The sequence below is a fragment of the Pagrus pagrus genome, assembly GCF_965226575.1.
Source record: "Pagrus pagrus genome assembly, chromosome: 12".
Taxonomy (NCBI): domain Eukaryota; kingdom Metazoa; phylum Chordata; class Actinopteri; order Spariformes; family Sparidae; genus Pagrus; species Pagrus pagrus.
Window position 1 is genome coordinate 21531266 of NC_140196.1, and position 27205 is coordinate 21558470.

At 42.8% G+C, this 27205-nt stretch overlaps 2 protein-coding genes across 4 annotated transcripts; one reads left to right on the forward strand and one right to left on the reverse strand.

Moving 5' to 3' along the window:
* Positions 1–263: 263 nt before the first annotated feature.
* Positions 264–8897, forward strand: LOC311266687 (protein zyg-11 homolog). 3 transcript variants are annotated; one of them, XM_084369183.1, is made up of 14 exons: positions 264–450; positions 1050–1215; positions 1547–2346; positions 2557–2697; positions 3450–3626; positions 3880–3944; positions 4226–4325; positions 4557–4607; positions 5014–5175; positions 5971–6018; positions 6314–6514; positions 6598–6650; positions 7054–7151; positions 8450–8897. In XM_084369183.1, exons 1-14 carry the CDS (start codon positions 448–450, stop codon positions 8608–8610), a joined length of 2226 nt encoding a protein of 741 aa, XP_084225309.1. In that variant the 5' UTR covers positions 264–447; the 3' UTR covers positions 8611–8897. The 3 variants fall into 3 exon arrangements, with proteins under 3 accessions (XP_084225309.1, XP_084225310.1, XP_084225311.1); XM_084369184.1 differs by having other exon boundaries at positions 5017–5175; XM_084369185.1 differs by lacking the exon at positions 264–450 and adding an exon at positions 475–769.
* Positions 8898–14544: 5647 nt separating this feature from the next.
* On the reverse strand, positions 14545–27165 carry LOC311267098 (leucine-rich repeat-containing protein 52-like). The gene is made up of 2 exons (XM_084369949.1): positions 26118–27165; positions 14545–18605 (listed from the first exon to the last, which is right to left on the reverse strand). Exons 1-2 carry the CDS (start codon positions 26764–26766, stop codon positions 18277–18279), a joined length of 978 nt encoding a protein of 325 aa, XP_084226075.1. The 5' UTR covers positions 26767–27165; the 3' UTR covers positions 14545–18276.
* Between the last annotated feature and the right edge of the window lie 40 nt (positions 27166–27205).

Here is a 27205-nt window from a genome sequence, read left to right on the forward strand (position 1 = left end):
ATTATGGGTAATTTCCTTTTCATAATTGTAATTGTGCTTAATTGTAATTGTACAGACAGACAGACAGATAGATAGATAGATAGATAGACAGACAGACAGACAGACAGACAGATAGATAGATAGATAGACAGACAGACAGACAGATAGATAGATAGATAGATAGATAGATAGATGTGGTAAAACTGTAGCATGAATGAACAAGCAAGCATTCTAAACAAACCCTCTGACGTCACGCGGACTGACCAATAGGAAGCGGTCAGCCGGTGACAGTTGATACTCGACGGTCGGCGGCAGCGACTGTTATAAAAACAGAAGATTTACTAACTTTTATTTGGTTTTGTGGGAAGAAAAGGATTTGAAACAATGGCGTCTCTTAGTTTAGACATTTTCTGAACGGCGCGTTACTGTTATTTCTTTACTTTCCTGTCGACTGTTTACTTTTAAAGCATGGTGAGTTTGACCGCGTCCCCCTCTGTAAAATGTTGCTAGTGTTGTGTTGTCGTGAACTTGTTGTGAATGAACGCTTTTGTTGGCGTTACACACACCGCGCTGTGCGACTTAGCTAGGAGTTGCTTTTGTCCACGCTGGCCTGCAGAGACAGGTTGGATTAGGTGATTTAAACTGGCTTTACTTGTGAGCAGTGCCTCATCTGTTGCGGATAAAATTAGACTAGAGATCCTGTGTCACTGTGGGTCTCATGAGCCCCTGAGGAAGAAGCCTGAGAGACACATGTCAGGGCATATCCTGTATACCTTCACATGTCTTTAATGTGAGCATTAAAAGATAAACACAAACCTCTAACACATGTATTGGGTGTTACTTTCATCACCCAATACATCACGTACAACACAGAATTATTATTATTATTTATTAAACTGTTGTATATTCATTATGATGGTATTCTTAACATCCAAATGAGTTCGAGTTCAATACATTTAATGTGATGTTTTCTCTATAATTTGGGTGAACTGACCCTTTAAAATGCCTTCATTATGTCGTGTTATTATCTAGTTGCATGACTCTTCTCATTACCTGTTAATGTGTTGCAGGATGCCGAGGGCCCAGAGGCCCTGAGTGACCTCTGCTTGACTCAGGTGTGCTGCAGCCTGGACGCTCTGTGCAGCAGGCGAGCAGACGGCTCCATGTGCCTCAGCTGGGCCCCGCTCTTCCCACAGGAGATGGTTGACCAGCTACTGCGTAAGATGGGAACTAAAGGTGGGTCAGGAGGACAGGAAAAGCACGGACAACATAAATATCTCCCAAGTGACAGCAGTTCTGATGCAAGTTATCACACCGTGATAAATGTGACTCACCCATGACCTTCAGTTAGTTATGATTCTCAAAGCACGCAACTGCCTGTGTAAACAAAAGTTAACTATTAAGGTCAGAATTATCCTTAACTCACCCTGTCATCATATGATTTATGAGTTCACATGAGTTCTCTGCCTGGCTCAAATGGTGGGAAAAGTCTATTCCACAAACATCAATGTGGCTAAACTGATGCTTCTTTTCCTACAACGTCCCTCTGTCTGCTTCTCTCTACAAGGCATCCTGAATGACACAACTGTTGGGATTTTCCGCAACTGCAAAGAGCTCCGCCTGCGCCGAGCCTCCATCCGCTTCTGTCCAGTGTCTGCGGAAGCTTTTCGCCTGGCCCTCTGCCCTCACCGGCTCCAGGAACTAGATGCCTCCTGGGTCTCTGGGGGCCTCACTGGGGCCGACATCGTCTCAGGCCTGGCCTCCAACCTCGAGTGCAGATCAAGCCTGCAGAGGCTGTCCCTCAATGGGCTCCATCTGGACTGGGAGTCTCTGATGGAGGATGGAGGGACCCATGTTGGCTTCAGCTCCCTGCAGGGCTTGAGGACACTCAACCTCACCAACACAGACCTGACTGATGCTGTCCTTGAAGACGTCTGCTCTCTCCCTCAGCTGGAGAGCCTGGATATCTCCTGCAGTGCCGTCTCAAAGCTTACCGCGCTCCTTGATTGCAAGAACACCCTGAAATCTCTGATCGCCCACCGGCTGCGGCAGCTGGACATGTCGCCCGCCAGGCTGTTCTTTGTCTTCAGCCAGCTTCACGCTCTCAGGCATCTAGACTTTTCTGATGACCATATTACTGTGGATGACAGTGACGGGAGAGATGGGGACGAGACAGTGCGGCAGCTTCTGGAGGGGAGTCCCCAGGTCCTCCCTGCGCTTGTTTCTCTAGATATCTCTGGACGGAAGAGAATATCCGAAGCAGCGGTCAGAGCGTTTGTGGAGGCCAGAGCTGGACTGGTCTTCATGGGCCTGCTAGCCACCGGGGCTAGCTCGTGTGATATCCTTACTTCACAGAAAACTCTAAAAGTAAGGACCTATGACAGAGTAGATGTCATTCTATAGTTTGTGACACGTCAGGACATCAGAGAGAGCATTATGGGTAGATACATGAGCTTGACTCTCACATAAGTTTCTCATTTGTCTGTGACTTGAGGCTCTGTTTCTATGTATACTGAATGTGCCCGCTGCATTTCCTGTCTCTCTGACGGTGCTGATGTGCTGTGTGTGTGTGTTCAGGTAACTGGAGAGGCTAATGAGAACCAGGTGTGTGAGGCCCTGAGAAGGTACAGAGACCGCGAGTGTTTCATACGAGAGGCCCTCATCCATCTCTACAATCTAATCACCGACATTGACAAGCCACGACCAGATATGCTAAAGGTACTATGGTTGGCATTGTGTTTGCTCTTTGAAGCATAAATCTAGTTTAATACGACACAGATCTTACGATAGGCAACGGTTTATCGAACCGTCTTCAGCTGTTAAATGAATTGCCAACTATTTTGATAATCCATGAATCGGTTCAAGTTATTTTTTCAGAAAAAAGTCGAAATTATCTGATTCTATTTTTTTAAATGTGAAAATTTCCTGGTTTCTTTACTCATGTATGTCAGCAAACTGAATATTAGTTCACAGATCTCAGCAGTTACTCTCCTAAACATACACAGCTCAAAGGCAGAAAGACACAGAGAAACACATTTTTTGTTTTAAAAACGTTAAAGTCTAAAAAAGGAAAGATATAACAGGACTAAACAAGATATTTTAATTTAATAGTGTTTGTTGCCCATTCCCTCTGCCGCCAAAGTTACAATGTCCTTCGATCTGACATTTTAATTACAGTATTTATACGTGATCAGAACGAGGAGGTAAAGAGGCAGTTTCTAGCAGATGAATAGTACAATGCAACCTCACAGCTGGCTTGGTGTGTAGTCTTAGGAGGTGGGATGGTTACACACTAATAATATGTGGGAGATTCCCTGTCCCATCACTGTCCTCTACTGATGGAGTTTCAGTGAAGCGGACACCCAGATGGTAAGTGGAGACATCCATCCTTTTCTGGACGGTCCCAACAACAGTCAGTTTTTTACTCTGAAACACACGTGATTATGACATGAACTTGTTGCTTCCTGTAGCTGGTGCTGAGCGGGATGCAGAGCCACCCTACCTCCCTGCACGTCCACCTGGTGGCCACAGCGTGTGTGTTCAACCTGACCACTCAGGACCTGGCAGAGGCAATGCCCGTCAGCCTGCTCAGCTCCACTGTCACCCAGCTGCTGTACGCCATGAAGACCTTCCCCAACCACCAGCAGGTCAGGCGACATTCTCAGTGTCTCCGATTACAGATCCATAATGATATCATGTCGTTACACAACAGCAAAATGTGGCACAGAGCGGTTCTGCTGCTACCAGCTGGCTTGTCATTCAAATTCTGACCTCAATTTTTATTCATTTGGTTCCTTTCAGACTGGATCTGTAGTTACTTTATATTACCTCATGCATGCATTAACCCACTTATTTTCTTCGCACAGTTCTTTAATTCATGAACTGTTTCCATCTCTCCAGGTGCAAAAGAACTGCCTGCTGGCGCTCTGCAGTGACTACATCCTTCAGGATGTCCCTTTTGACAAGTTGGTTTACTTTCTCACTCTTCCAATATGACGTATGAGCCCGAGGCCATGCATTAGCCAAGATAATCAGTGCTCTCATAGAGTGGCACTGCAATGTTTTTCCAGCAAATTGTGATCCAGCTAAAACTATTTTCTCTTGAAATGTAAGCGCCAAAAGAAATAACCCTTCCAGATGTCAAAGCGCAGACCTGAACGCACATTTTCCCAAGGCTTGTCTGTACACCGCTGGCATATTTTCTTAATACTGTCTTCCTTATATCCACGCTGTGATCATGGTTCAGGTATTTAGCAGCCACGCTGGTGATTAACTGGCTGAGCAGCCATGAGGATCCCACCCTTCAGAGGATGGCTGTGGCTGTCATCTCCATTCTGGTGGCCAAGGTCAAGACACTGCTCACTTACTGTGCATTAGCGTGCTGCAGGGAAATAGTATGGCACCTGTTAGTCGCCCCGCACCTCCATCACCTCTTGCACCTCTGTGACACTAGTTGAAGCTTAATGCTTGAATGTAGTCCAGTTAAGTGGGCCAATCTTTCTGTGATAATGGCACTATTTGTTCTAGTTTGACATTTAGAATTCAAAGAAGCGCTCATGTGTCTGTTTTATTCACAGCTGTCGACTGAGGAGACCGCTCAGCTCGCCGAGGACGTCTTCATTATGAAGGTGCATTCACACTTAGTATTTAGTTTCCGACTTACCCAACGTCCCCGGCTTAGCACCAGATAGGCGTGAGTGTATTTCTAGTTCTCTCTGTCTTTCTCACCTGCTATGTTTTCCATTACCCACCCACTGTATACACTCGTTTACACGCTATCACCTAATTGCCCCGCGCACTCGTCCTTCTCCGTTTACTGTTACTCCCTTATTCAATCACCGCTCCGTTTCTCTCTTTGTGTATGTAATCAAGCTTCTCTCCAAGCTTACGTTATTGTATTTCTGGTGCCACTTATTAATACGTAAACAACTGTACTCCAACAGTTGAAGTCAATACTTTACAATTTACATTCTCTTTTCATTTTTGTCCGTCTTGTCTTTGACGTGCTGTCCATCATCCTCTTCTGTCTCACAGCAGCTGCTGGCTATCGTGCAGCAGAAAGCCATGGTTGGAGTGGTGGACTCCACTCTGAAGTTTGCCCTTAGCGCCCTTTGGAACCTGACGGATGAAATGCCCACCGCTGCACGCAATTTCATCGAGTGCCAGGGCCTGGAGCTGTACGAGGAGGTTCTGGAGGTAGAAGAGTCCCTGAAAAATATACTGATGGACACATTGATACAGAAATGCACCCACACAGAGGCTGTTCACGTTTGTTATCAGCATGCATTCTGAGTGATTCGAGCACAAGTGGACAGCTTTAGGTCCGTCACTTCACACCTGGCGTTTAATGCGTCTCGAGTGGTCACTTGTGATCAAGTCTCACTTCCCCGCTCTATATGCAAATATACACCTACATCACTGGAACAAACCCAAACGTTTTTTTACACAAAGCAGGAAATATCTTCAAGTATAATGTTTACAGATTAACGCCAAGGCCCAAATAGTTAAGAATGTCTTGCCACCATCTGGCGTCTGTCTCCACGGGCGTCAAAGTAGTAGTTTTTCTTAGTTACCGTATTTATAAAAGTTGACACCAGTTTACTGTCAATGTGTTATAGTCCTTAATAAATTTGGTGTAAATTGTGAAATCAGTTGAAACAGTTGAAACAGCTGTCGGGCGGCACGACGCACATGGAAGCAGATGGCACACTAGACATCAAAACAGACAGGCTGGCACAGCGATGCTGTGACAAACTGACACTTTTGGGAAGGAAAGGAGCTTCTTGATGTTCTGTATTTAATGCCGAATTTCCAATAAGGCAACAAATGATTAAGAATTTATTGTAGCTGTTTCTCTAAGTTCGTAAGTTTCTTCTCATGCAACAACTCTTAACATCGCGCTATTTGTGTTTTTGTCGTTGTTGTTGTTACTTGTTCAGTGGTTGGTTGAAACATATGGTGTGTTCACAAACATCTTTTTTTGCATTGCAGTCCTACTACGGTGAACCTACCGTTCAGCAGAAGCTTCTTGGCCTGCTGGTGAGTTCAGTATGTGTTTGTATATGTGCTCGTATTAGGACAGAATGTGTTATTTGAGTGTGTGCCATGTGTGACACAGTATACCGCATGTTTACAGCTTTTGTAAACCAGAAAGTGATTGCAGTGTTTACAGCTTATGCTCATTTTCTTTTTGCAATCATTCCCACATTCATAGCTCAATTCTGTGACATCAGGCACCATCTGAATCTGGGAGTTCTGTTAAATGTTTTCATATTGTCCCCATTGTTTGACCAATAGGAACAAAATTAAACCGTTGTTATCATTTGTGTTGTAGAACAACATAGCAGAGGTGGAGGCATTACAGGACAACCTGTTAGAGGAGGACCTGCTGGAGCACGTCCTCAGCCTGCTGCAGGACTCCCAGGTGGAGGTGGGGGTCCGTTACTTTGCAGGGGGGATCCTGGCGCAGCTCGCCTCCAGACCTGAGGCCTGGACACTGGGCGACGAGCTCCTCAGCACCATACTGAAGCAACTGGTGTGTGTCTGAGAGAGGCGAGGGTTTGCATTCAACTTAAATTCACCCATGGCTCTTTTCAAAGTGTCTCTCTGTCTTTGCAGCATGCTTCCATAATGACGTGGACACAACTGGAGAGAGAAATGGTCTCATACAGGTGAGAGGACAAAACAGAGAGAGAGCTTTGTAGAGGAATTTCTTTAATGTAAGCTACAGTACGTGTTGCATAACACTTTATTTCAATTGTTCCCCATCAATAAGGCATCCTACATTCTCCCTTACATAACATTCTGCCAAGCTGTTTCAGATTTGATGTATACAATGTCTGCATGGTTTGAAACACCATGTAGATTCAATTGTAATTGCCTTATAGGTTTATTTATTTGGATGTAATGAGTGCTAAAGTAAGCCCAGACAATCACAGGAGAGCAATACCTCAGTTTAAATCCCCTGGATTGCATCGATGCTTTTATGTACAAAACAAACAAAAAAATGCAAAGAAATACTCAAACACGTCGTTTTAAATCTCAGTGTACTGTCTCCTCATGTCCACGTTTCAGGTCGTTCCATCCATTCTGCCCTCTGCTTCAGACCGGTCAGTCGTCAGGAGTGCAGCTGTGGGCAGTCTGGGCCATTCATCTGGTCTGCAGTCAAAACAGTAAGACACACAAACACACAACTGTGGAGAGCACATGGGTGGATTTATAGAGGGCAGCATATTTAGATCAATTTGTCAGACAGTACTGTGTGTAAAACATTACCGGAGCTATTCATTTATTAGTCAATCAGCAGAAAAACATGCTTTATAATGTTCGTTTAATCCATAATTGTAGCTATCTTTATATTTAACTCTTGGCAAAAAAGTAAATAAGCATGTTTCTCAAAATGTTGAACTGTTGCTTTAAAGGTGCAATATGTAAGAATTTTAGTAGAAAACATTTAAAAAATTAACTAAAACTATCAACAGACTGTGAAGAAATAACAGTTTTGAAGTTAGGATCTTTGTGTATCATGTTGCAGCGAAATCTACTTAAGTTAGCATGCTAACCAGTAAGTCCCAGCCTGTCCCAGTCCAAAGCTCCTGTGCTAACGTTGTAAACACCAACACTGAGCTCCCAGTTCAAGATGAATGGCTAACGCCGGGCCGGAGGCATTATGTTTACCGGGTTGTCCGTCCACACGTACGTACATCCATCCGGGCCATTGTTGTGAACACGATATCTCAAGAACGCTTTAATGAATTTTCTTCAAACTTTGCACAAATGTCCACTCTGACTCGAGGTAGAACTGATTCAGTGGAGGTCAAATGGTGAGGGCCACCGCAACCGCCTGTCTCATGAACTGATATCTCAAGAATGCACTTGGACTTGAAAGATGAACTGGCTAGATTATGGAGGTCAAAGGTCACTGGAACCTCACATCTTGTGAACGCAATATCTCAAGAGTGCTGTGAGGGAATTTCATTATATTCTGCACAAATACCTGTTCTATCTAGCAATGTGAGACTATTATATAGTTCTAGTTTTGAGTATGAACTCGACAGGTGGCCAATTCTTACATATTGCATCTTTTTATGTAGGCGATTTTAATAATAATCAGAGGTGGCAAAAGTACACATTCTGTACAGTACAGGCTCTGAAATCTACTTACCCACACTAACAAAGTATTAGTACTTCCCACCTCTGTAATCAATGAGTTGGTAAGGTCATTTTTCATGCAAAATGTCGTAAAACTCTCAAATGTGGAGATTCTTGCTTTTCCTCCATTTTGATGTAAAATAACTGTTATTCTTTAATCATTTTACATGTGATACAACTACTACACGATATGTAAAATAAAATAGATTTGTGTAGACCTCCTCCAGAATAACAAAATTCAAGTGGCGGTGGGGTTGATCGCTGTAAGCTCCCATTCCTCTCTGCTCTGCTCTTATCCCGTCTTCTCTCTATCCTCCAGCTTCACATTACAGCAGCATGCTGGAGAAGGAGGGCGTGACTGAACTTCTGAAGGCTTTGGCTGCACATCCCGGAACACACGGCGACATTAAAGGACTGTCAGACAGCATCCTGCTTATGGTGGAGCGACACCAGGGTCACACAGGGCCTCAAAACCCCTGACAAAAGAGCAAAGAATTTATTTGATTTACTGTCTTTGCGCTGCGCTTCAAATGTTGTAGATGTGAAGTTGCAGATACTGAAGCACAGACGGCTCATGTCAGTCCTCTTGGAATGAAATTTTAATGGAATAAATTATATGCTGTATATTTTATGTAAAGAGTATGATCACATGTTGTGAAACATTATTTCTGTCATTAAACTGTTGAATTTGTTTGTCCTAAACATTTTAATCACTCTGAGGTGTAAAGTTGAAAACGTTCAACCTTAATAAAAGTGTTTCAAATAAACTGAAGTTTGAGATTAAATCTTGGGTTGTAAATCATGCATGGCACCAAAACTTGTCACTAGAGGGTGCTTTGGTACTGTAGCTTCAGGGTTGTGTTGCCCTTAAGATCTGTTTGTGTAAAACATTCAGTCTTTAGATGTGAAATGTTATATTTTAAGATCATACATGATAAACAGCAAAATACCAAAGTAGCCTGAATCCTCTGTGTTTCTGTCTGTACCGAGGTCTTCGTTACAAAGCAGCTGGGCTTTAAAACAAGTTATCTCTCCTCTCTTGCTCTCTTTCTGTCTTTCTCTCTCCCCTGGTATCCTAGAGTCTGAATTCATTATATTTTATGTAACACAGCTGGAAGACAGAACTGCTCGTAGGCATCTACGGAGTCTATTCTAAGTTGCTCTATTAATAATTCCTTTTGAAAAGTGGATTAACAGCCTCGCATGAATATTTGAGTTATACCACTATGTTCAACTTTTAAGTGTCAAATCCCCTTGATTCACATTTTTAAATCCCCCCAAAGGAACTCAGAAGGGATCTACTAAATAGGATATGGCTTTGCTTGCTTGTGATTCAGCCAGGTGAGTCATCTTCTTGCCAGTGGTAGGCTATATGTTAGAAAAGAGCTGCGCACACTGATCCAGGGTCAGCATTTTAACCCCTGAACGTTAATCTGAAAGTGGCAGGCATGTGCAATCAAAGGTCAAGGGCCCTATAGTGAACGTGGTGCGACGTTCAGGACATGAGAAGTGTGGGAAAATGCCACCGCTGTCCAGGGGCTCTAGGTTATTCTATAGCGTGCATGGTGTCTGCGCTAGTGTAGGTTGTGTGTGTGTGGAAAATGTAGCGTGTGAGGAGGTAAGGTTACGAGTAACAGTAGAGCCAAAGGGTAATAGTGGTGTGCATTGCCTTAATCAGGTCTTAAAGGTCTGTCCGTGGCTCAAACAGTCCATCAATATTAAAGTGACACACGAGACAGAAGGACTGTCAAATAAACAGAAGGAAAAACACGCGAAGATTATGAGAGTTGTTTTTGGGAAAAGTGCTTCCTCGCTTCCCTGCCGAGGGTCAGAATGTAAGAATAACACCACGTGCGCTACATATGACGTTAGAGCCAGCAGCCAATTAGCTTAGCTTGTCATAAAGACTGGAAACATGGTGAAACAGCTAACCAAGCTGTGTTGAGCCATGACCATATCCACCTACCAGCACGTTTAAAGCTCACTAATTAACACGTTTAACTTGTATAACAACAGAGGTTATGTGCTAAACTATGTCTTGTCACTATGTCACGGCTACTGGTAGCTAGCAACTGCTAACAGCCCAGAAATAGTATGAAAAAAAACAGAAACTAGAGAGCATTTTGTCTGTGCATACGCCAGCTGCAGATTAGCTTAAAATAAAGACTGTAAACAAAAAGCTACCCTATATCCAACAGGTACCAAAATCAACTACCAACAGATAGCGACATATTTTTGTAGGCTAACCTACGAACCCATGGTTCGTAAGCGTAGGTGCGATCCCCAGAAGTAAAACGCTAATGTTAATTAACACTAACTACATTGCTGTCTGTAGCTACAGTTAGCTCAGTTAGCCGTTCAGCTAGCAGTTCAGACCAGAAGCTCATAGCACCAGGGGAGTGTTGGTGATTACACCGCTAGCACCAGAGTTTTGGACTGGCACGGGCCAGGGCAAACTGGTTAGCATGCTAACTTCAGCAGGTATCTCTGCATTACAACATATGTTATAATGGCAAAAACTGTTATTTCTTTCAAATCTGTTGATAACTCCAGTTAATGTTTGAATGTTAAACAAAAATTCGTACATATTGCAGCTTTAAAGTTGGAGTTGAAATAGTTTGTAAAGACGGTCTAGTGGGTAGATTAGTTTCTGTGTTCAGTTCGATGACATAACATTTCTAGCTTGTGCTAACCACAGACCTTATTTCAGGCTAACCTCATTCAAAAAATCCATTAACTCAACAGTAGTCAACAGTGATATCTTGTGTATTTTGATTGATGTAAAAACTTAAGTATAAAAGTGCCAAGTTGTGGAGACTCTGGCACGTACACCCTGGTAAAAGGCCAGATAGTTGTTTTTACACTTAGGTTTTTGTATGGATCAAACAAACCGGATGTGTGAATTAGTCAGCTTTAGTAAACTAGATTTTTGTTCCCCTTGAATGGAGCCAAACATGCAAGCTGTTTCCCCGTGTTTCCAGCCTTTATGCCAAGCTAATCTGCTGGCTGTAGCTTCATATTTACTGCACGGGCAGGAGAGTGGTATCAATCTCCTCATCTAACTCTGGGCGAGAAGCACATTTCCCCCAAAACATCAAAGACGGCAGAAAGATAAGCGCTGACAAAGAGATAGAAAAAGATACGTCTGCGGGGAAACTGACAGGTGCAAAAATAGGATTCATGACCAAAAATATCTTTAGACGAGATAAATAAAGCAAGAGGGATAAAGAGAGACGTGCTGGAGACGAGTTAGTCAAAGGAAATTAAAGACCCTTTCATGCTCCGTGGACTGCCGGTGCAAAAATACCACAGACCAATTTGCAGATTCCCTGTCTCAGTTTGAAATATCATTGTGCTGCTTTTGAGTTGGAGCTTAGTGTGAGTAAGCATCTGGTTATCTCACTTTTGCAGCCAGCTCCATTGGATTAGTATAATTGTGAACCAGTCTGGGCACCTAGAACACACAAATATACAATGTCTCCAGCTGTGAGTGTGCATGCATGTGCTAGTTCACGTGTGGCAGTGCGTGCAGCGCATACGTGTATTCGTGCAGCTATTTCAGTGAGCTAGCGAGGCCTCACTGGGACCCAAAGGGGACGACGTTCAGGTTTTTGACTGAAGACATGGGCGCAAACCTTCGAAATACCCGGAGAGCGAAAGAGGGTGAAAGTACATTGAAAGAGCAGGAAGAGGTCGAACAACAAGACAAGGCAAAAAAAATAAAAAACACTTCTCCAGGCAGAACTGTGACGCACAAAAGGACACACCATCTCCTCTCGAATGACCTTTTATTGCTGGGGAAGGATACAGAGTTGGCAGGCCCCTGAGCCTGTGTGCAGATATGTAACAGCAGCAGGACCACCCTCCTCTCTGCCAAGTGGAGGCAGAGGTTCACTCTTCACCGTCAATCAATAGACATGTTCGCAGAGGAGGACTGAGTAGAGTTTGGTTAATATCAACTCCAATAACAAACATACAGTCTGTAACATTGGATCAAACACAAAAATGTCATCTAGTTGAAATGAATCCCAGCTGACAAACTGTGTCTGATTATAATGTGATGTGATGGGGTAATGACAGAGAAAGTGAGGGAAATGAAGCCGGGGAAAACTCTGGAAAAGTCATTGTTGGCCTGTAATCAAACCAGGCTTTTCTTTTTTTTTCTTTTTTTGCTTATTCCTGACTGTCTTCTGAGCTTCAGTGTGATCAAAACAAGAACTGACAAATTATTCAAGCAAAAAAGAAAGTAGAAAAAAAGGGTCACTCTACACACCGTCTGTATGTTTACAATTGTAAGCATAAGAAATGTATTTAACTTAATATAAGTCGCAGCAGTTCCTTTACGTTCCAGCACTGCATTATGGGTATATTTGTCTGACAGTAATTTGATGCTGTCGTCCTCATGTGGCAGTGATTAATGATGAAACTGTGTTGAAACGACTGAAACACAGGCAAACAGTTCCCAAGTCTCTGGAAATGTATCCCCCGTTTCTAACTTAAGTGGAAGTCATTCCCCTGCTCCGTGACCAAAGGATTTTCGTCCTACTTTGTGTGTGTTTGTGTGTGAGTGAGCGAGTTTGTAAGTAGATGTGTCACAGGGCTATTACGGTCGGTTAGAGCCAATCTTGCTTGATGTCACATCTCCCGTCTGCAGGCGCTTTTACAGTGGCCAGTTTGCCTTCAGCTCAGTAGATGCACATAATGGTGCAAAAAAAAAAAAAAAACATGAGCTGAACGACCACAGGCAGAAAAACGAGCCCGCTGGAGCTTCTGCGTCCAACAGCGGTGTGCATTTCATCGTCTATTCACCGTACTGGCCTGGCAGTCACAGCTGTGCTCCTGATGTGACCATAGCCATCTGAGTGCATCTCCCCATTAGTACCACACTATTTGTCTACTTAAAGGGGCTCTATGTAACTACTAGCACACTTCACATGTGTACTGTTGGTCACTTTCTTATTAGCCAGATGTGAGCGGATTATTTGGAAAATGTGAAAAATGAGACCTTCCCCATCAATTTGTTTAAGTTGTTGAACGCTGCCGGACTGAGGATTTCTTTGCGAAGGACTCAAGTTGGATTTTCCGCAACACAGGATGTGACTTTACGCGTGTTCTCGACCGCCTCGTCTGCTAACACAAAAGACTGGCCTTCAGCACAACGCAGAAGTTCCACAGAGCTCCTTTAAAGCAACTTTTTGGAAAATATCCTAATTTCCAAGAGCTATATGAGGAGAAAAACAAAAAAACAAAACATTTCTGGAGCTTCACAGCAAAACAGAGTTGCACCATTCTCCTAAACAAAGCAGAAATAAAATAAACACAGCAATTAATTTGAAAATACATTATTTAAACCCCCTGTGTGCTGCTGAGCTTGTGCACCCATTTCAGATGGGGTGCGTGCTAACACCTTTAGGTTAGCGGCTGCCTAGATCTAAGATTTTAGCTTAGATAATACATTTTCAATCCATTTTATGTTGTTTGTTTTTTTTTATTGTTTTTTGTTGTTGTCACATTCTAAAACAAGTCTCCATCTACTTCAGTTGTTCAGGAGAACGCTGCAACCTTGTTTTTTCTCTAGCTTCAAAAAAGTTTTGCAGACTATGAAACTGGTCCAACTTTCCATCGACATGGGGATAATGACTGAATCTTCATGTTTCAGTGAACTGATCCTTTAAACAAACAAGTTAAATCTAAATGTTACATTCTGATCATGTGGGTAGGTGCTGCTCTGGTTCGTGTTTGTAATTCAGCATTAGCGAGAGTAAAGCACTTCTTCTAAGCTTTTTGCACAGCACATTGTCCTCAGAGGTGATTCGTGTTGGAGTCGAATATGGAGGCAGAACGGATGCTCTTTGTGTGTCTGAGCACATGCATACATGTGCCTCTAAATACGGTCTGAGTTTGCAGCGTGGGGGTGTAAAAAGTGCAGAATATTGAATTTCAGCTCATCCACTTAGTATAGCCTATTACTGAAGCTCAACATTTTCGGCTTCAATAAAGTACTTCCAAGTGCCCATACGGAGCTAAAACTGTCAGTACCGGGAGCTTTCAGAGCCAGGTGTTCGCCTCGTGTGCTGTACACCAGAATAGCGACTATGTACATGTTTATGAAAAAAGGGAGACATGTGGGTATTCCCTGTCATTCCATCTGTGTCACTGTGCTGACATGAATTAGGGCAACAGCTCTCCTATTTCCAGACTGCGCCCTCACCCTTGCCTGTGGCATCACATGGCCTAATCAGAGTGTAAAACACCCTCACGGTCGAGACAAACTCACATATGCGCGTACTGTATGTAGATATAAATGAGAGTTAACTACACAGACATGCACAGTATAATGCATTTTTGTATATACTGAAGGAATCCATGCAAATATTACACCCAAAGCCACAAGAGCAACCAGCAACCGATGGAAATGTTCAGAGGCATCTCAGCATTCTGCTTTATAGGCAACTTACAGGTACAGTACAGTACAGGGTCACTATCTTGGATTGACACTTATGGCATCCAGTATGCAATGCCAGTAAGTATGTTTAGGGCGAGTACATGCATAGTTATGCAGTATGAGTCTGGATCACTCCCCTATATGACGAGGGAGTGCAAGCAAACACACACGTACACACACACGAGATTCATTCCTGAGAGTCTTATATCAGTGGTGCAGAGAGAAAAAGATATTATACAAAAAGTTTGCTTCCCAACTACAACAGGAAAAACTTCCCCATAGACATTTTTCACTGCAGACATTTAGACTTCTCACTGCAGGAGAGGCACAGGTGTAATTAAAGACATTAATGATGCATGAGACCAGAGCCCTGACAGCTGAACACCTAAATTAATTACACTCGTGCCCTTAATGCTGCGATTTGTCAAACTGTCGGAAAAAGGTCTATAATGGTCGACGCAGAAAATGAACTCTCGTTCGACACACTCAACCATCCATCACCAGCACGTTTGTACTGTATAATACACTCTTCATTCTCAAATGAAAACAATAGCTCTGTAGTTGTAGTTCATTTTGGACAAATCCCAACAATATGCACATGTGAGTGCCAGTAGATGTGTGAAGAAAGGTTTCTCAGTAGTATTGCAGATCACATTAAAGAAAGACAACAGATTGTGCGGAGTCAGATTAACCGCTCTGTCTTCGCCACACTGTCATCACACAAGTACCAAAAAAATACATCTACAAGCTGATAGTCCACATTTTAAATAAAGACATTTTGACTTGACTTGCAGTAGAAAAATCATAGGTATTACCAGTAGGTGATTTGATAGTTTTAAACATCATCCCCCCTCAAATCGCCTACTTGGTGTTATCATTAACATTTAAGGTCATATTAGTAACATTTTAAATGCAGACAAATATATATATTTGTTTAATATTGCAACTACAGAGCTTGTAGAATAAAAAACATTATAATGATTGTGAATTATGAGTTTATGTCTGTAAGAATTCTGTTAGAGTTCTACAATATATATCTATTTTATCCCAGTAGGCCATGAGAGAGTAACCTACACTTGTGGTTTTCCTATGGTGACATATCAAGATGTCTTTTGTGAAAAAAGGTATTTTATTGTACCGGCACAGCTGCACTGTTATTACAGGACCTCAGACTCCCACACGTTCAGAAGTTTGAATCCAAGCCCTTTCATGATAAAACACGTACAAGGTTAAATCTAATAAATAATTATGAGACACATCTGATTGAACAGATACAGAAATACACAGAGGACGGCATATTGGAGCGGCGTTCTTTGTTTCCTTTAAACCAACCAGGATTTCTTTCTTTCTTTCTTTCTGCTCCTTCGTAGGTTCATAACAGTCAATGCCAGGGTCAATGAAGTGGTACAGCCACATAAGTATGAGCTAAAATGGTGGAGAATGTTGAGAAAAAACACACACAAAGCAGCTGTTTGTTTTTTTACTATAGTCAGCCAAAATGATTCTGTTTTGTCTGATAGCATCAGCTGTGTTATTGCTGTAAAACTAGATTCACTGAACACCAGGGCTGGAGTAAATTCATTGTAAATTCACTCAATAAAAATTAGGAGTATGGATTTTACAAAGAGAGAATCTCAAATCATTATATTGAGGATATTTCGTCAGCTGTTTCCTTCGCCGTCAAAGCTCGTACACACCTCATAAGGCTTCTCGGTGCATCAACAGTGCATGCAGAAACAGATAGGTGCAGTTACCCAACAAAGAGAGGGTGATGTAGAAATCAATTATCACACTCTCCTGTTTACTTGCCACCCTGCAGGGCCCGCTGCCCAAACGGACCTCAGCAGTTGGCCCATGTCGGCTCTAAACTTCACAAATAGATCGTCAACACAAAAACCTTGAGTGCAGTTTGACTCTGGGCTAACAGATGAGGGAAATTAACCATCAGTGCAAACACACATGACCGGACCATGCAAGCTCACGTCTGCAGAAGCTCGATCGCACATACAGCTACATAGTACACTGATGTGTACATGCATGAGCACACATTTATTCATCTATACTGGCATGAATGCATTATGTTAATGTATTTGGTCGTCTCGTCTCATACAGTACCTATGAGGAGAATGACCACAAGTTAAATATCACGTAGAGGCTTTGAAGCTGAGTCACCATTATCCTGCTATGTTTGTTGCCATCATGGAGGTCCACTGGGGAATCTTGTGTGTGCAAACAATGCTATTTAACTCACTGAAAACAGATTGTCATATTAATGAGGAGTAGGCGTATCTATCCAAGTTGTAACACTGGAGGTGCAAACAAACTGAATAACATGCCATGAATATTTTTGGTTTATTGATGAAACAGCCTTTGTCTTTAGGTCTGCACTGGAGTAACAAAAGGTAGCAATGGTTTCTACTGGATATAGCGGCCAATGCTCAAATTAGTGTGTCAACGAACAAGCATTATGCATAATGTGAAGATAATGTCAATTTATTTTTTTACTCACTGACAATTTATTTGAAAAACAAGCAGTTCACACCAGCTCGAGCTGTTCGATGGATCTGAGCTGGACTTTAACCAGAACTGCTGCCCCCTAGCTGGAGCCAGATTGTGGTTGAAGGAATCGTTTGTTTTGGGATACACACTTATCTTATTCGCTTTCTTGCCAAAATATGAATGACACCACTCTTATCAAGCCCCAGGAAGAGCACCAGGCCTAGAAGCCAACTTCTGCAGTGGCCAAACTGTGTAATTACAATGTCTCCTGACACACTGGGGCAAAAAAAGACTTTCCCTATAAGCTTACATTGTGAAAGAAGCGTCTAGAAAACATCAAAAGACTTCACTGTCATAGTTTGAGCCATTCTGTCCAATAACATTTGGAAATTCTGGAAGAGCTGCTCAATTAAATGGTTTAATTCCCATTTAAGTTAGCCAAGCGCTAAATGGGAAGTTAGCTGGCTCAGTTGGTGGTGCTCTATGGGTCCCACAACGCGGAGGATCTGGGTAATTGTATGCCCACGAAATCAAGCTTTTTTTGGCTTCATGCGCAACTGAGCAGCTTTCACAGGAATGAACTGGGCTCCGCTTCCAAAGGTGTCTCCAGATTTTAATTGTTAGATCCATGCTTTCGACAAAACCAGGTTTTATGCTAATGCAACCAGTCTCTGTCTGTTGCTTGATATTAGAGTGGTTTCAAAATTCCCAAAATGTGTAAGCGTATGTTAAGCTGGTAATTGTAACCATTGATACAGGTGCACAGGCTAAAATTAGCATGTGCTCATATCAAGCTAATTACCCTCCTACAACATCCTGTTACAGTCAGACCAGCAAGCTGCTAACAAGACAACCACCTTGGCTCATATAGGCTCCTTTGTTCGCCCCTATGACCACATCCCAGCCAAATATTACAAGGTAATAAAGCATATAGCAAAGTCATACATTTGCATACATGGTCAATAATACTCAAGGGCTGCAGACCTCCACAATGGCAGCCAGAGTGTGTGTTACATCACCTAAAAGCACACTACTAATGTGAACAATGAAAAATCCTCATCTCTGTTGAATCCTCTCTCGTCTCTTTCAGAGCTGAGCCTGTTAAATCGACTCAGTATGACTCATTAGACTTCTCAGACAGTCCTGGAAGTTGACAGGAGGCACTGTGGGAATCCATGGCGGGCAGAGTGGGATTAAATCGTTTAAACAGTGTGTGACGTTTTCAAATTCCCGTTGCCATGGTCATTCCTGGCCCGAGAGCTATGACCCGTCTCAGCGGTTTCTTCCTCGTCGTCCACATCCACTTGTTCGTCCTTCTTCTTGATGTAGCGCTCATAGAGCACCATTATGACGCCCATCACCCACGCCGACACGGTGCCGGCGGCAAAGATGACAAAGCCGATGACGACAAAGAACAGGTAGTCCCAGGAGCCCAGAGTCTGGTGACATAACGTCCGTAGCTGGATGCCCACCTCGCCCAGACGACGGCCCTGCATGTCTGCGGGTGAACCACACACCGTCTGGCCCTCATCTGTCACACAGACACACACCAAGAAGGAATGATTAAGGATGAATCACACAACAACAAAATTCAAAACATCAGCACATTTGGGCTGAAAATATAATGCAAAAATTGTAACAATGAAGTGAACTTGAGACAAAACTTTCCAGGCTGTTTAACAGTCAGCATACAATAACCAGGTCAGCTGTCCTGAGCTGGCATTATTCAGACTATTGAGTCATCTTATTTTGGACTTACAGTAATGTGCTGGGTCTGCATTTCTTCATCACATCAATCCAGGACACTGACATTTTTAATAAAGATTATTGTCATGTAACAATAGCAAACAGAACTGCATTTCTTTGTCTATAAAATACTGAGTTTGTCTAGTAGAGCAGGACAGCAACATTCGGTTAACATAATTTTAAAGCCCCTAAAAAGTTTGTTTCATAATTTTAATTGTATTGTTAAACACTGAAGAACCCCTCCACCAATGTAAAGGCAGAAAAAAACGGTATAAGTAAAATTGATTGATTTATTTATCAAATATTTTTCGCTTCACTTAACTTAATTGACTGCTGGACAGACGTCTCATACTTCTATTCCACTGTTAAGTCCAGTCTCAGTGTTTGTGCACCGGAGGCTTCAAGTTTCAATATCACAATTGTGTTTGCTGAATACTGGACCTGGATTGGCATCCAAGCTATTTGCGATGTAACAAATCATGCTCTTAGCCCTGCCTCTTAAAATCAGATTTTCAATCGGCACAAAGAAAATTCACACTTTGAGCAACGAATGTGAAAAACAGCCATCAACACAGTGAGGCTCAAACTTTCCACTGTAGGAAGTAAGAGTGATGGGGGACTTTAAATGTACAATATGTAACTTCTGCTGCAGCGATCAACAGAGGTGCCATTGTTGGGTGATTATGCTCTGTGATGCTGGCTGCCGACAGGAGCTGGAGGGGAAAACGTACTTTACTTCATGAATGTGACATTAAGTTAATTAACTTAACATTAATTAAGTTAAGTGATTGACCTGAATTCAGAAACATACTTTAACAACATTTACTCTGGCGACTGGGTTGCATGATCCCACAGCTGACATAATATCATGATTCAAATGCTGAAACTGATTGGTGCACAGACTTACGAAACAGCACCTTGCTCCAACTGAGCCCCGTCCACCTCAAAACAGTGACAAAACCAAGGACAGAACGCAACTACAGAAATCTTTCATGTGAAATAACTGAAACTGTTTTAATTCAAAAGAAAATAATGTATTCAGCTAGGACCCTGTCACTCAGTAGAGTAGAGAGTAGAGTAAGAAGCTGGGTGAGAAAATATGTTGTCGGGGTCTTTAAAGTGCCTTTAACAGCTGATCTTCATTGCAAATATGAGGTAACTTCACTTACATGCAGCAAACACAAAGACAGCCTTAACGTAAAATTATCATATGATTTAAAAGATCCTCTGATGTTTGAGGTAGCTTAGGAAAAAAATATATTATACACATGACATTAAATGGAGCAGCGTGTTAAATAATTCAAGCATATTACTTCATATTATTTTTTCTAACATTTTAAGTGGCAGCTTACTGAGCTGAATATATACGTAATATATTCAGGATCAAACAGCTAAAAGACTTAAATGTAGAAAACTGCACCAACATAACAATGCTGCCTTCTCTATCAGAAAACGGCGAGGCTTTAGGAGCCTCCCGTGTGCTACAGTCTTGACTTGATGCAGCATTAAATTACAAAAAATATATATATATATATATCATGGATGAAATATTCAAACTCCTTTCTACCCTACAGGATTAGAGAGTGACTTGGGCCTTTGTGTATGCCTGAAACCACAGATAATAAGGCTTCTCATCATCAGGCGACGGGTATGACTACGACTAAGACCTCGCTGAAAACCCACAAATCCTAATGAAAATGTTGAGTTCCTTCTACTACAGCAGAGGGAAACAATTTTAAAAGGGCCTATCAGTCAAAATTAAATACGCCGCACGATGCCTGTCAAGAGAAGCATTTTTCGGAAAATAATCCGGAAGCCTGGCAGAGTCTTTTGTAACTGTGAGCAGAAAAACAGCTACAACACAACAGAGCGCTGCCATCTCCATACGGCCACTGTTTTTAATTGGCTTCTGTTTTTTCAAAGCTTTTGTGCTCGGGGGGAATTCCCACCGGGAGAGATCAAAAGACTTGGAAGTTTCTGCACACGGAGACGCTTTCAGTAACCCTATTTCTGTCTTCAGTCTTACTATACACACTCTAATTTGGTCGAGTATTTTGCAATGAAAATGAGGTTTGCACACCTAATGAATATGGGAACTACAAACAGCTCATCAATATTGTAACGGTGTTATATGTTCTTGTTTTTCACACCTCAGTGCTTGATGTTATTGGTATAAAACTATAAGTTACACTGATTCTTGCACACACACTATCATTGCACACAAAAACACCCTTTAGATCAGTGGGTCCCACATGTTTTCATCTGAACTACCATATGAACTCGACAAGGCCATTACTGACCACCCGTCATGTTCCAAATGTGTTCATTTCAATTTATTTCAAAGTGGATAATGAACACACAGTAGGCCCATGTTGTTTCTGCCCCTAGGGGTCTCTCATTTAAAACAAAACAAAAGACATAAGTAGCGTGGGATTGTGGGAGTTGTTGCCTTCGTTGTTGAACAACCAGCACTGCTGATGAGAATCTATCTGACATGACTCAGACAGAATTGTTAATGGACGAGGTAGCATTATAACACATTATTACACATAACATTTGTGTTTAGTCACGTTCACTGACTGCCTTCCTCACTTTCTGACTCTCCCAGGGAAGTTATAGCGACAGGCGACCGAATGAAACTCACCGATACCTTCAATAAAATGACAGATTTCTTTTGGTTTGGACATTTGGGATAACGTAAGTAAACATCTCAACAAAATATGTGACAAAAGTTGAGTCATTTTTAAACATTTCAGTGCAGAAATGTATATCTTGAAGTAACACGACATCGGCCTAATGTTTTGTTTTTGTCAAGTCAATGTTTTGGTTTGATCAAGTTTGGATTTCTACTACTGCCTATTGCAGTGGCACTGTTTCAGCTATATTTAGCTATTAATTTTAGGCTGCCTTTAGCTATTTGACTGTTTTAACCCTTTATCTATTACTTTTAGCTAACTACTTGACTTGATTATCAATTAAATGTAGGTAGGCTATCAGCTTTAACCATTTACCTGTTTCTTTTAGCCGGGCTATTATTTCAATCAAACCATTTATCAAATACTTTAAGTACCTAGACTATTTCACTTGTTTATTCATTGATTTAAGGCAATTATAACTGATTATTCATTACTTTTGGATAATTCTATCAGCTATTTATTCACTGATTACATATTACATACATATTTCCACTCTGCTAGCTTGCCAACTACTTTTCATGCACTCTCAGTGGCAATGCAAGGTGTCGGTGTTATAACTGACTCAGGTTGGTGGGAGGTGTGATTTGACAGAGGGTGAGAGGGATCATACTGGAGCTTTCAATCAAATCGCTTGACAAGTTAATTTCATAGGGCGCCTGAAGAGTACGCTTTCCTAACATTGTATTCACTCGGTGCATAAATCTCCATTCTTATCCTCAGAGAAGCTCCTCTGTGGCTCACAGATCTGAAAACTAATGTGCGGCTGAAGAACACGAGGACATTCAGCTTCTCTAAGCTCCATCTACCACCGAGAATTCAAAGCGTACTCTGATCCTCTCAGAGGCGGCTGCTGTGCGCCGTTCTCTCATGCTGGAAGACTCTGACTATAATAAACACACACATCCATGCATGCACACACGTGCACACTGGCTCCTCACATACATACATGCACAAGCCCCCTCCACGAGACTTAACTTTCCCATGTTCTATCTCTGTCCTTGCAGCGTCTGCTAGTGTGTGTGTCTGTATGTGTTCGCACGTGTTCATGTGTGAGTGTGCCTGACAGCGAGGAAGGAAACCCTTCTGGCTTCACCCCCCTCCACCCACCCACCCACCCACCCAAAGGGACTAGCATCAAAGAAGAGGGCTTTCCCTCCCTCCTTCCCCCATCCACACTGTGCTCTATTTCTAGGCGCTCTCCTTATATAACAGCTGGGAGAGTGCTAATCTCGCCGGGAAGGCGAGACAGAGGAGAATCTGTTGGTTCCTTCCTCAAGCTTTCTCTCTCTCTCTCGCTTGCTATTGATGCGTTCCCTAAACCGAGGAGACAAGCGAGCCGTGTTGCATGAACCAGGTGAGACCCAGACGAGAGATAACAAGGCTTCCGAGACAGACCTCGCAGCTGAAACACAGTTGTCTCCAAAATGTTATCCTTCTGCCATCCCCCCTGAAGCGCTGCAAGTGCGCTTAATCTGTGTTTGTCTGTCTAAATGCATGAATCTCTGTTTTTGTACATTCGTATGCATATGTGTGTGTGTGTGTGTGTCCATTTATTTCGGTGTGTATAACTTCCCACATGCTTTAGGAGACTCAGTTTAAGAGAGAAGGAGCCTGTGCTGTCTGCTGTGAAAGCGATGGACAGACTGTGTGTATACATAACAGAGGTAGAGAATGTGTGTATGTGTGAGTGTCTGCCTCTTCTCTTTCTGGCAGCTGTCACTGGAAGAGGCTCCACTCCAAATTAAGCTAGACAAAAGGCAGCGAGCAGCTAGAAAATAGGACAGCTCTTGCAGGACTCATTTGGATTCGGCCTAAGCTGCACAGGGACCATGGTGAACTGTAGTGTGTGTGTGTGTGTGTGTTTGTGTGTGGGAGAGGAAGGCAGGGGATGCCTTTTTAGTAAGTGTGGCGGGTGCATTATAGCTATGGTGTTAGAATTATGACTGGCTTCTTGCTCAGTAAGACACACTATAAATAGCAGATGCCCTTTTGCATAGTGACACATCCACACCAAAGCATGAGCTGATTAACTCAAAGTAAGACAGATTGTTGAGTATCAGACACATCTATCAGCTCGGCAGAACTAAAACAAAAAGAGGGGATCGATATTTGATGCCGCAACTATGATTCATTAATCACATCTGCTGCACAGTATCCCAATAGCCGGATAAAACGGAGATGGATTGGTCATTTCCTTATTAAAGACGCTCTTGTTTTCCTACTTAAACTGCAGCAGCTGAATAAATAAACAGTTGCGAGAGGAGAAATCAAATGGCTCCCTGCCGCCGATCTTCTTTCACCCTCTTTGTTATTTGATAGTCTGAGTACTGTCACGCTCCACTGCCATCACCTGCGACTCATCCCGCTGAAAGCTGAGGAAGGGCTGAACTTTGCAGACTTCCCCAAATATGCGCACACATATGGTCTTCATATGAGAACATATTTTGCTCGACACACTGCATCTACCGAAGCTAACATAATAGAACTGTGGGAGATTGTGATATCATCTGCTGTGGGCGCTCAGAGCTGCAGACCTGACAGGGACTTGTTTTAGTAACATGATGTGAGGGAAATCCGGCAGTGGGGGCTCTGCATGTGTCTGAGAAGAGGGTCAGCATGGAGTCGTTCCTTCCTTGAAGGGGTCTGAGGGAGACTTTTGCTGTCATTTTGGTAGGAATCACTTTTGCTGTCATTTCTCTGTTTTCAAGTACTCCCCTTTCTCTTTATGCGTATCATCTTTTAATCTGGCAGCCTTTGTTAAAGGCTTCTACATTACCCACAATGCAACTTAGCCAGTGAGTTGCATCACTGGAGGTCAATTATCAGGTTAATTATCAGCTTCCTCCAGAGCCACAAAAGGCTTTATAGTTTTCCACTTTTTCACATATGCAGTAGTACTCCCCAAGACTTGTAAACACACTACAATGAGTACAGTTGGTGGAGTAATCCTTTAAGGATTTATAGGTGTTATCAATATAAATCTGTTATCAGCCATTAATGACAAGAATCTTAGCGTTGCTTGGTTATGAAAAATCACTCTTGTGTCTTGTCATGCTGGAGGAAGAACACCAGCAAGGTTGCATCACCAACCAGGCAAACTGCCCAGGAACGCTGCAGCTCCAGGGGCCTGGAAGTTCCAGGCTTAGTGTATCATAACTGGTTAAAGCAACATGATGTAGAAATTTGGCATTTTGTGCAATTTGTGAGTGCAGCACCACTGTCATACATACAAATCTCAGGTCTGTAACAATTTCTCAGATAGGTGCTAACTACAGACAAAACTCATGACATCATAACAATGTTAAGTGTTGAAAATGTATACGTTGAAGTAAACATGTATGTAACTCTGTGATCCTACCCTCTCACTGAAGACACCATTCACCCTATTACAAGACACTGTACCATCAGCATGATTTTAAAGCTGTTATTTTAAGGTTAAATAGTGATGTAATGTGGCTTTAATGCTAGTTTTCTTTGAAAATGTATTTGGGAATATGTAGCAGTAAAGTACAATATCAAGTGACAAGTGTAGTGTAAGATATCAATATATCAATACATATCGATTCTGTATATTTGAAACTAGTACAGGACTCATTTTTGCAGCTTCAATACACCCAAACTAGCTGCATCTGCAGTGCCTGCATCACCACACCACCTCTTAACGCACAGTACACAAGTCTTGTTATATTCATCTTTTCCTAAAAGTCTTAAATGTTATGCCTTCAGTGATGTGTCAATTCTTCCCTGTGGTTATGAACATCAAAAAGTGTCAAATATCGATATTATTCAAGTTATTACATTGAAGTTAGAAATTCCAGTGTCGTCACAACATGGGATTTGATGATATGATGAACCCTCGAGGTGGGTCCTGCTTTATTTTGTGATCGTGCCCTGTCTTGGAAGGGATCCCTGTGCCAAATGTAGTTTTAAACAGCTTCACTATTTCAGTTTTGCTCTTATTTGTTTCATATTCTGAAATTGCTTGATCAAATTATCACACAACTGTACACATTTCACAGAGAGTGGGAGGAACAGGGGGTCAACAGGGACCTAGCAGGTCACTTTTGCTCCAGCAGTAACAGATTTTTCACGACCTGGCATCACAAAATGAGTCTTATTACTGGCTAATTACTTGTTTTCAATTATTAATTATTAGTCAATTATTTCTCAACTATTTATAACACAATTATTTACAACTTATAAAGGCTTTGGGTGGCTTATGGGTGCCTTATCAGACAGTGGTACCATTTAATTTTCATCTGCTATTTATATCTATCAATCCTCAATATTTTTAGGTTGTTCCCAATTAATATAAAACACTTAGAGCCGATTTGTTGGATGGAAGGTGCTTCCTGAATAAGTGCTCATCTTTTCACGGGATACAAGCCGTTTATTGAGGGCAGCCACCAGCAAAAGGCCAATAGTTTACATAACCAGACATTATCTAATAATTAATAACTGGAGCACAGCAGCACGGATTTGTGATTGGCTCTCCGGGGCCTATCCACTTGATACTAAGGAATGATCAACAATAAAGGTCATGTTGTGGTTATGTCACCTTATATGACATTAGAATAAAATGTAATATATGTTGATAAAACCTTGGAACTTGAAGCCCTCCAGGTGGACCCACAGGCACAGGTCCTCGTTGTCGCACTCGCAGCTCCACGGGTTCCCGCTGAGCCCCACCGAGCGCAGGGAGGGCAGCGCGATCAGGGAGGTGATGTTTAGGACCGTCAGGTTGTTCCGACTCACATCCAGCACCTGCAGGGCCGCGTTTTCCACAAATGCGTCCTGGTGGATCTCCGAGAGTCCCGGGTTGTCGGTCATCCTCAGCATCACCAGGCTCGCCAAGGGGCCGAACGTCCTGTCCTCGATCCGGCTCAAGGTGTTGAAGGAGAGGTCCAGGTAGGCCAGCTTGCGTAGATTCCCAAAGGTGGACTCGGATATCTCCGTCAGGGAGTTGTTGCTGCAGTCCAGGTACACCAGGTCGGAGAGGTAGTTGAGCGCGAGCGGCGGCAGCTCCACGATGCGGTTGTTGGAGATGATGAGCTGCCGCGTGGCCAGCGGCAAGTTGACCGGGAAGGTGGTCAGGTGCTGCCCAGCGCATTGAACCACCAGCTGGTCATCACACACACACCTGTCCGGGCAGCCTGAAGCCAGCACCGGGGATGTGTTCACCCCCGTGGCGAGGAGGAGCAGAACTATGAGACGCAAGGGTTGCGCGCTTGGCTGCGGGGCAAGACGCATGACACCGCCGAGGGCTTCATCCACCCCGTTTGGAGAGAGTCAGACGCAGTCACATACTTCATTGATACATCCGCAAGTTGTTTGTCCCAGAAATGATTTCCAGAGAGGTCAGACCTAACGCTCGCCCGTGGCAACCTCTTGCGCGCAATGTCTCAGTTCATCCTGTCGTCGGTTCTGGATCCAGCGCGCATCCACTGCCTGGAACTTGACATCCAGATGTCTTCACGCTTCATGTTTCAAATCCCATTGATTCATCGGCTTTCTTCCATCAGAACACATCTATTCACACGTTGTAAACGCCCACGATGTCCTCTCATGCTGTGCCGCTCGCAACGATCACGGTCAGTTGTTCCACAACATGCTTGCCATCGTCTCCCTTTCTGAAACTGAATCCAAATGAGGGGGGCGCAGTGAACCGCGCGGCGGGTGGGGGTGGGGG

Coding starts and splice junctions, on each gene's coding strand:
- LOC311267098 (XM_084369949.1), bottom strand. CDS start 26,766: ATGCGTCTTGCCCCGCAGCCAAGCGCGCAACCCTTGCGTCTCATAGTT. Junction 18,606..26,117: donor GGAGGGCTTCAAGTTCCAAG/GTTTTATCAACA, acceptor TCTGTGTGACAG/ATGAGGGCCAGACGGTGTGT.
- LOC311266687 (XM_084369183.1), top strand. Junction 3,627..3,879: donor CCTTCCCCAACCACCAGCAG/GTCAGGCGACAT, acceptor CCATCTCTCCAG/GTGCAAAAGAACTGCCTGCT. Junction 6,651..7,053: donor AGAGAAATGGTCTCATACAG/GTGAGAGGACAA, acceptor TCCACGTTTCAG/GTCGTTCCATCCATTCTGCC.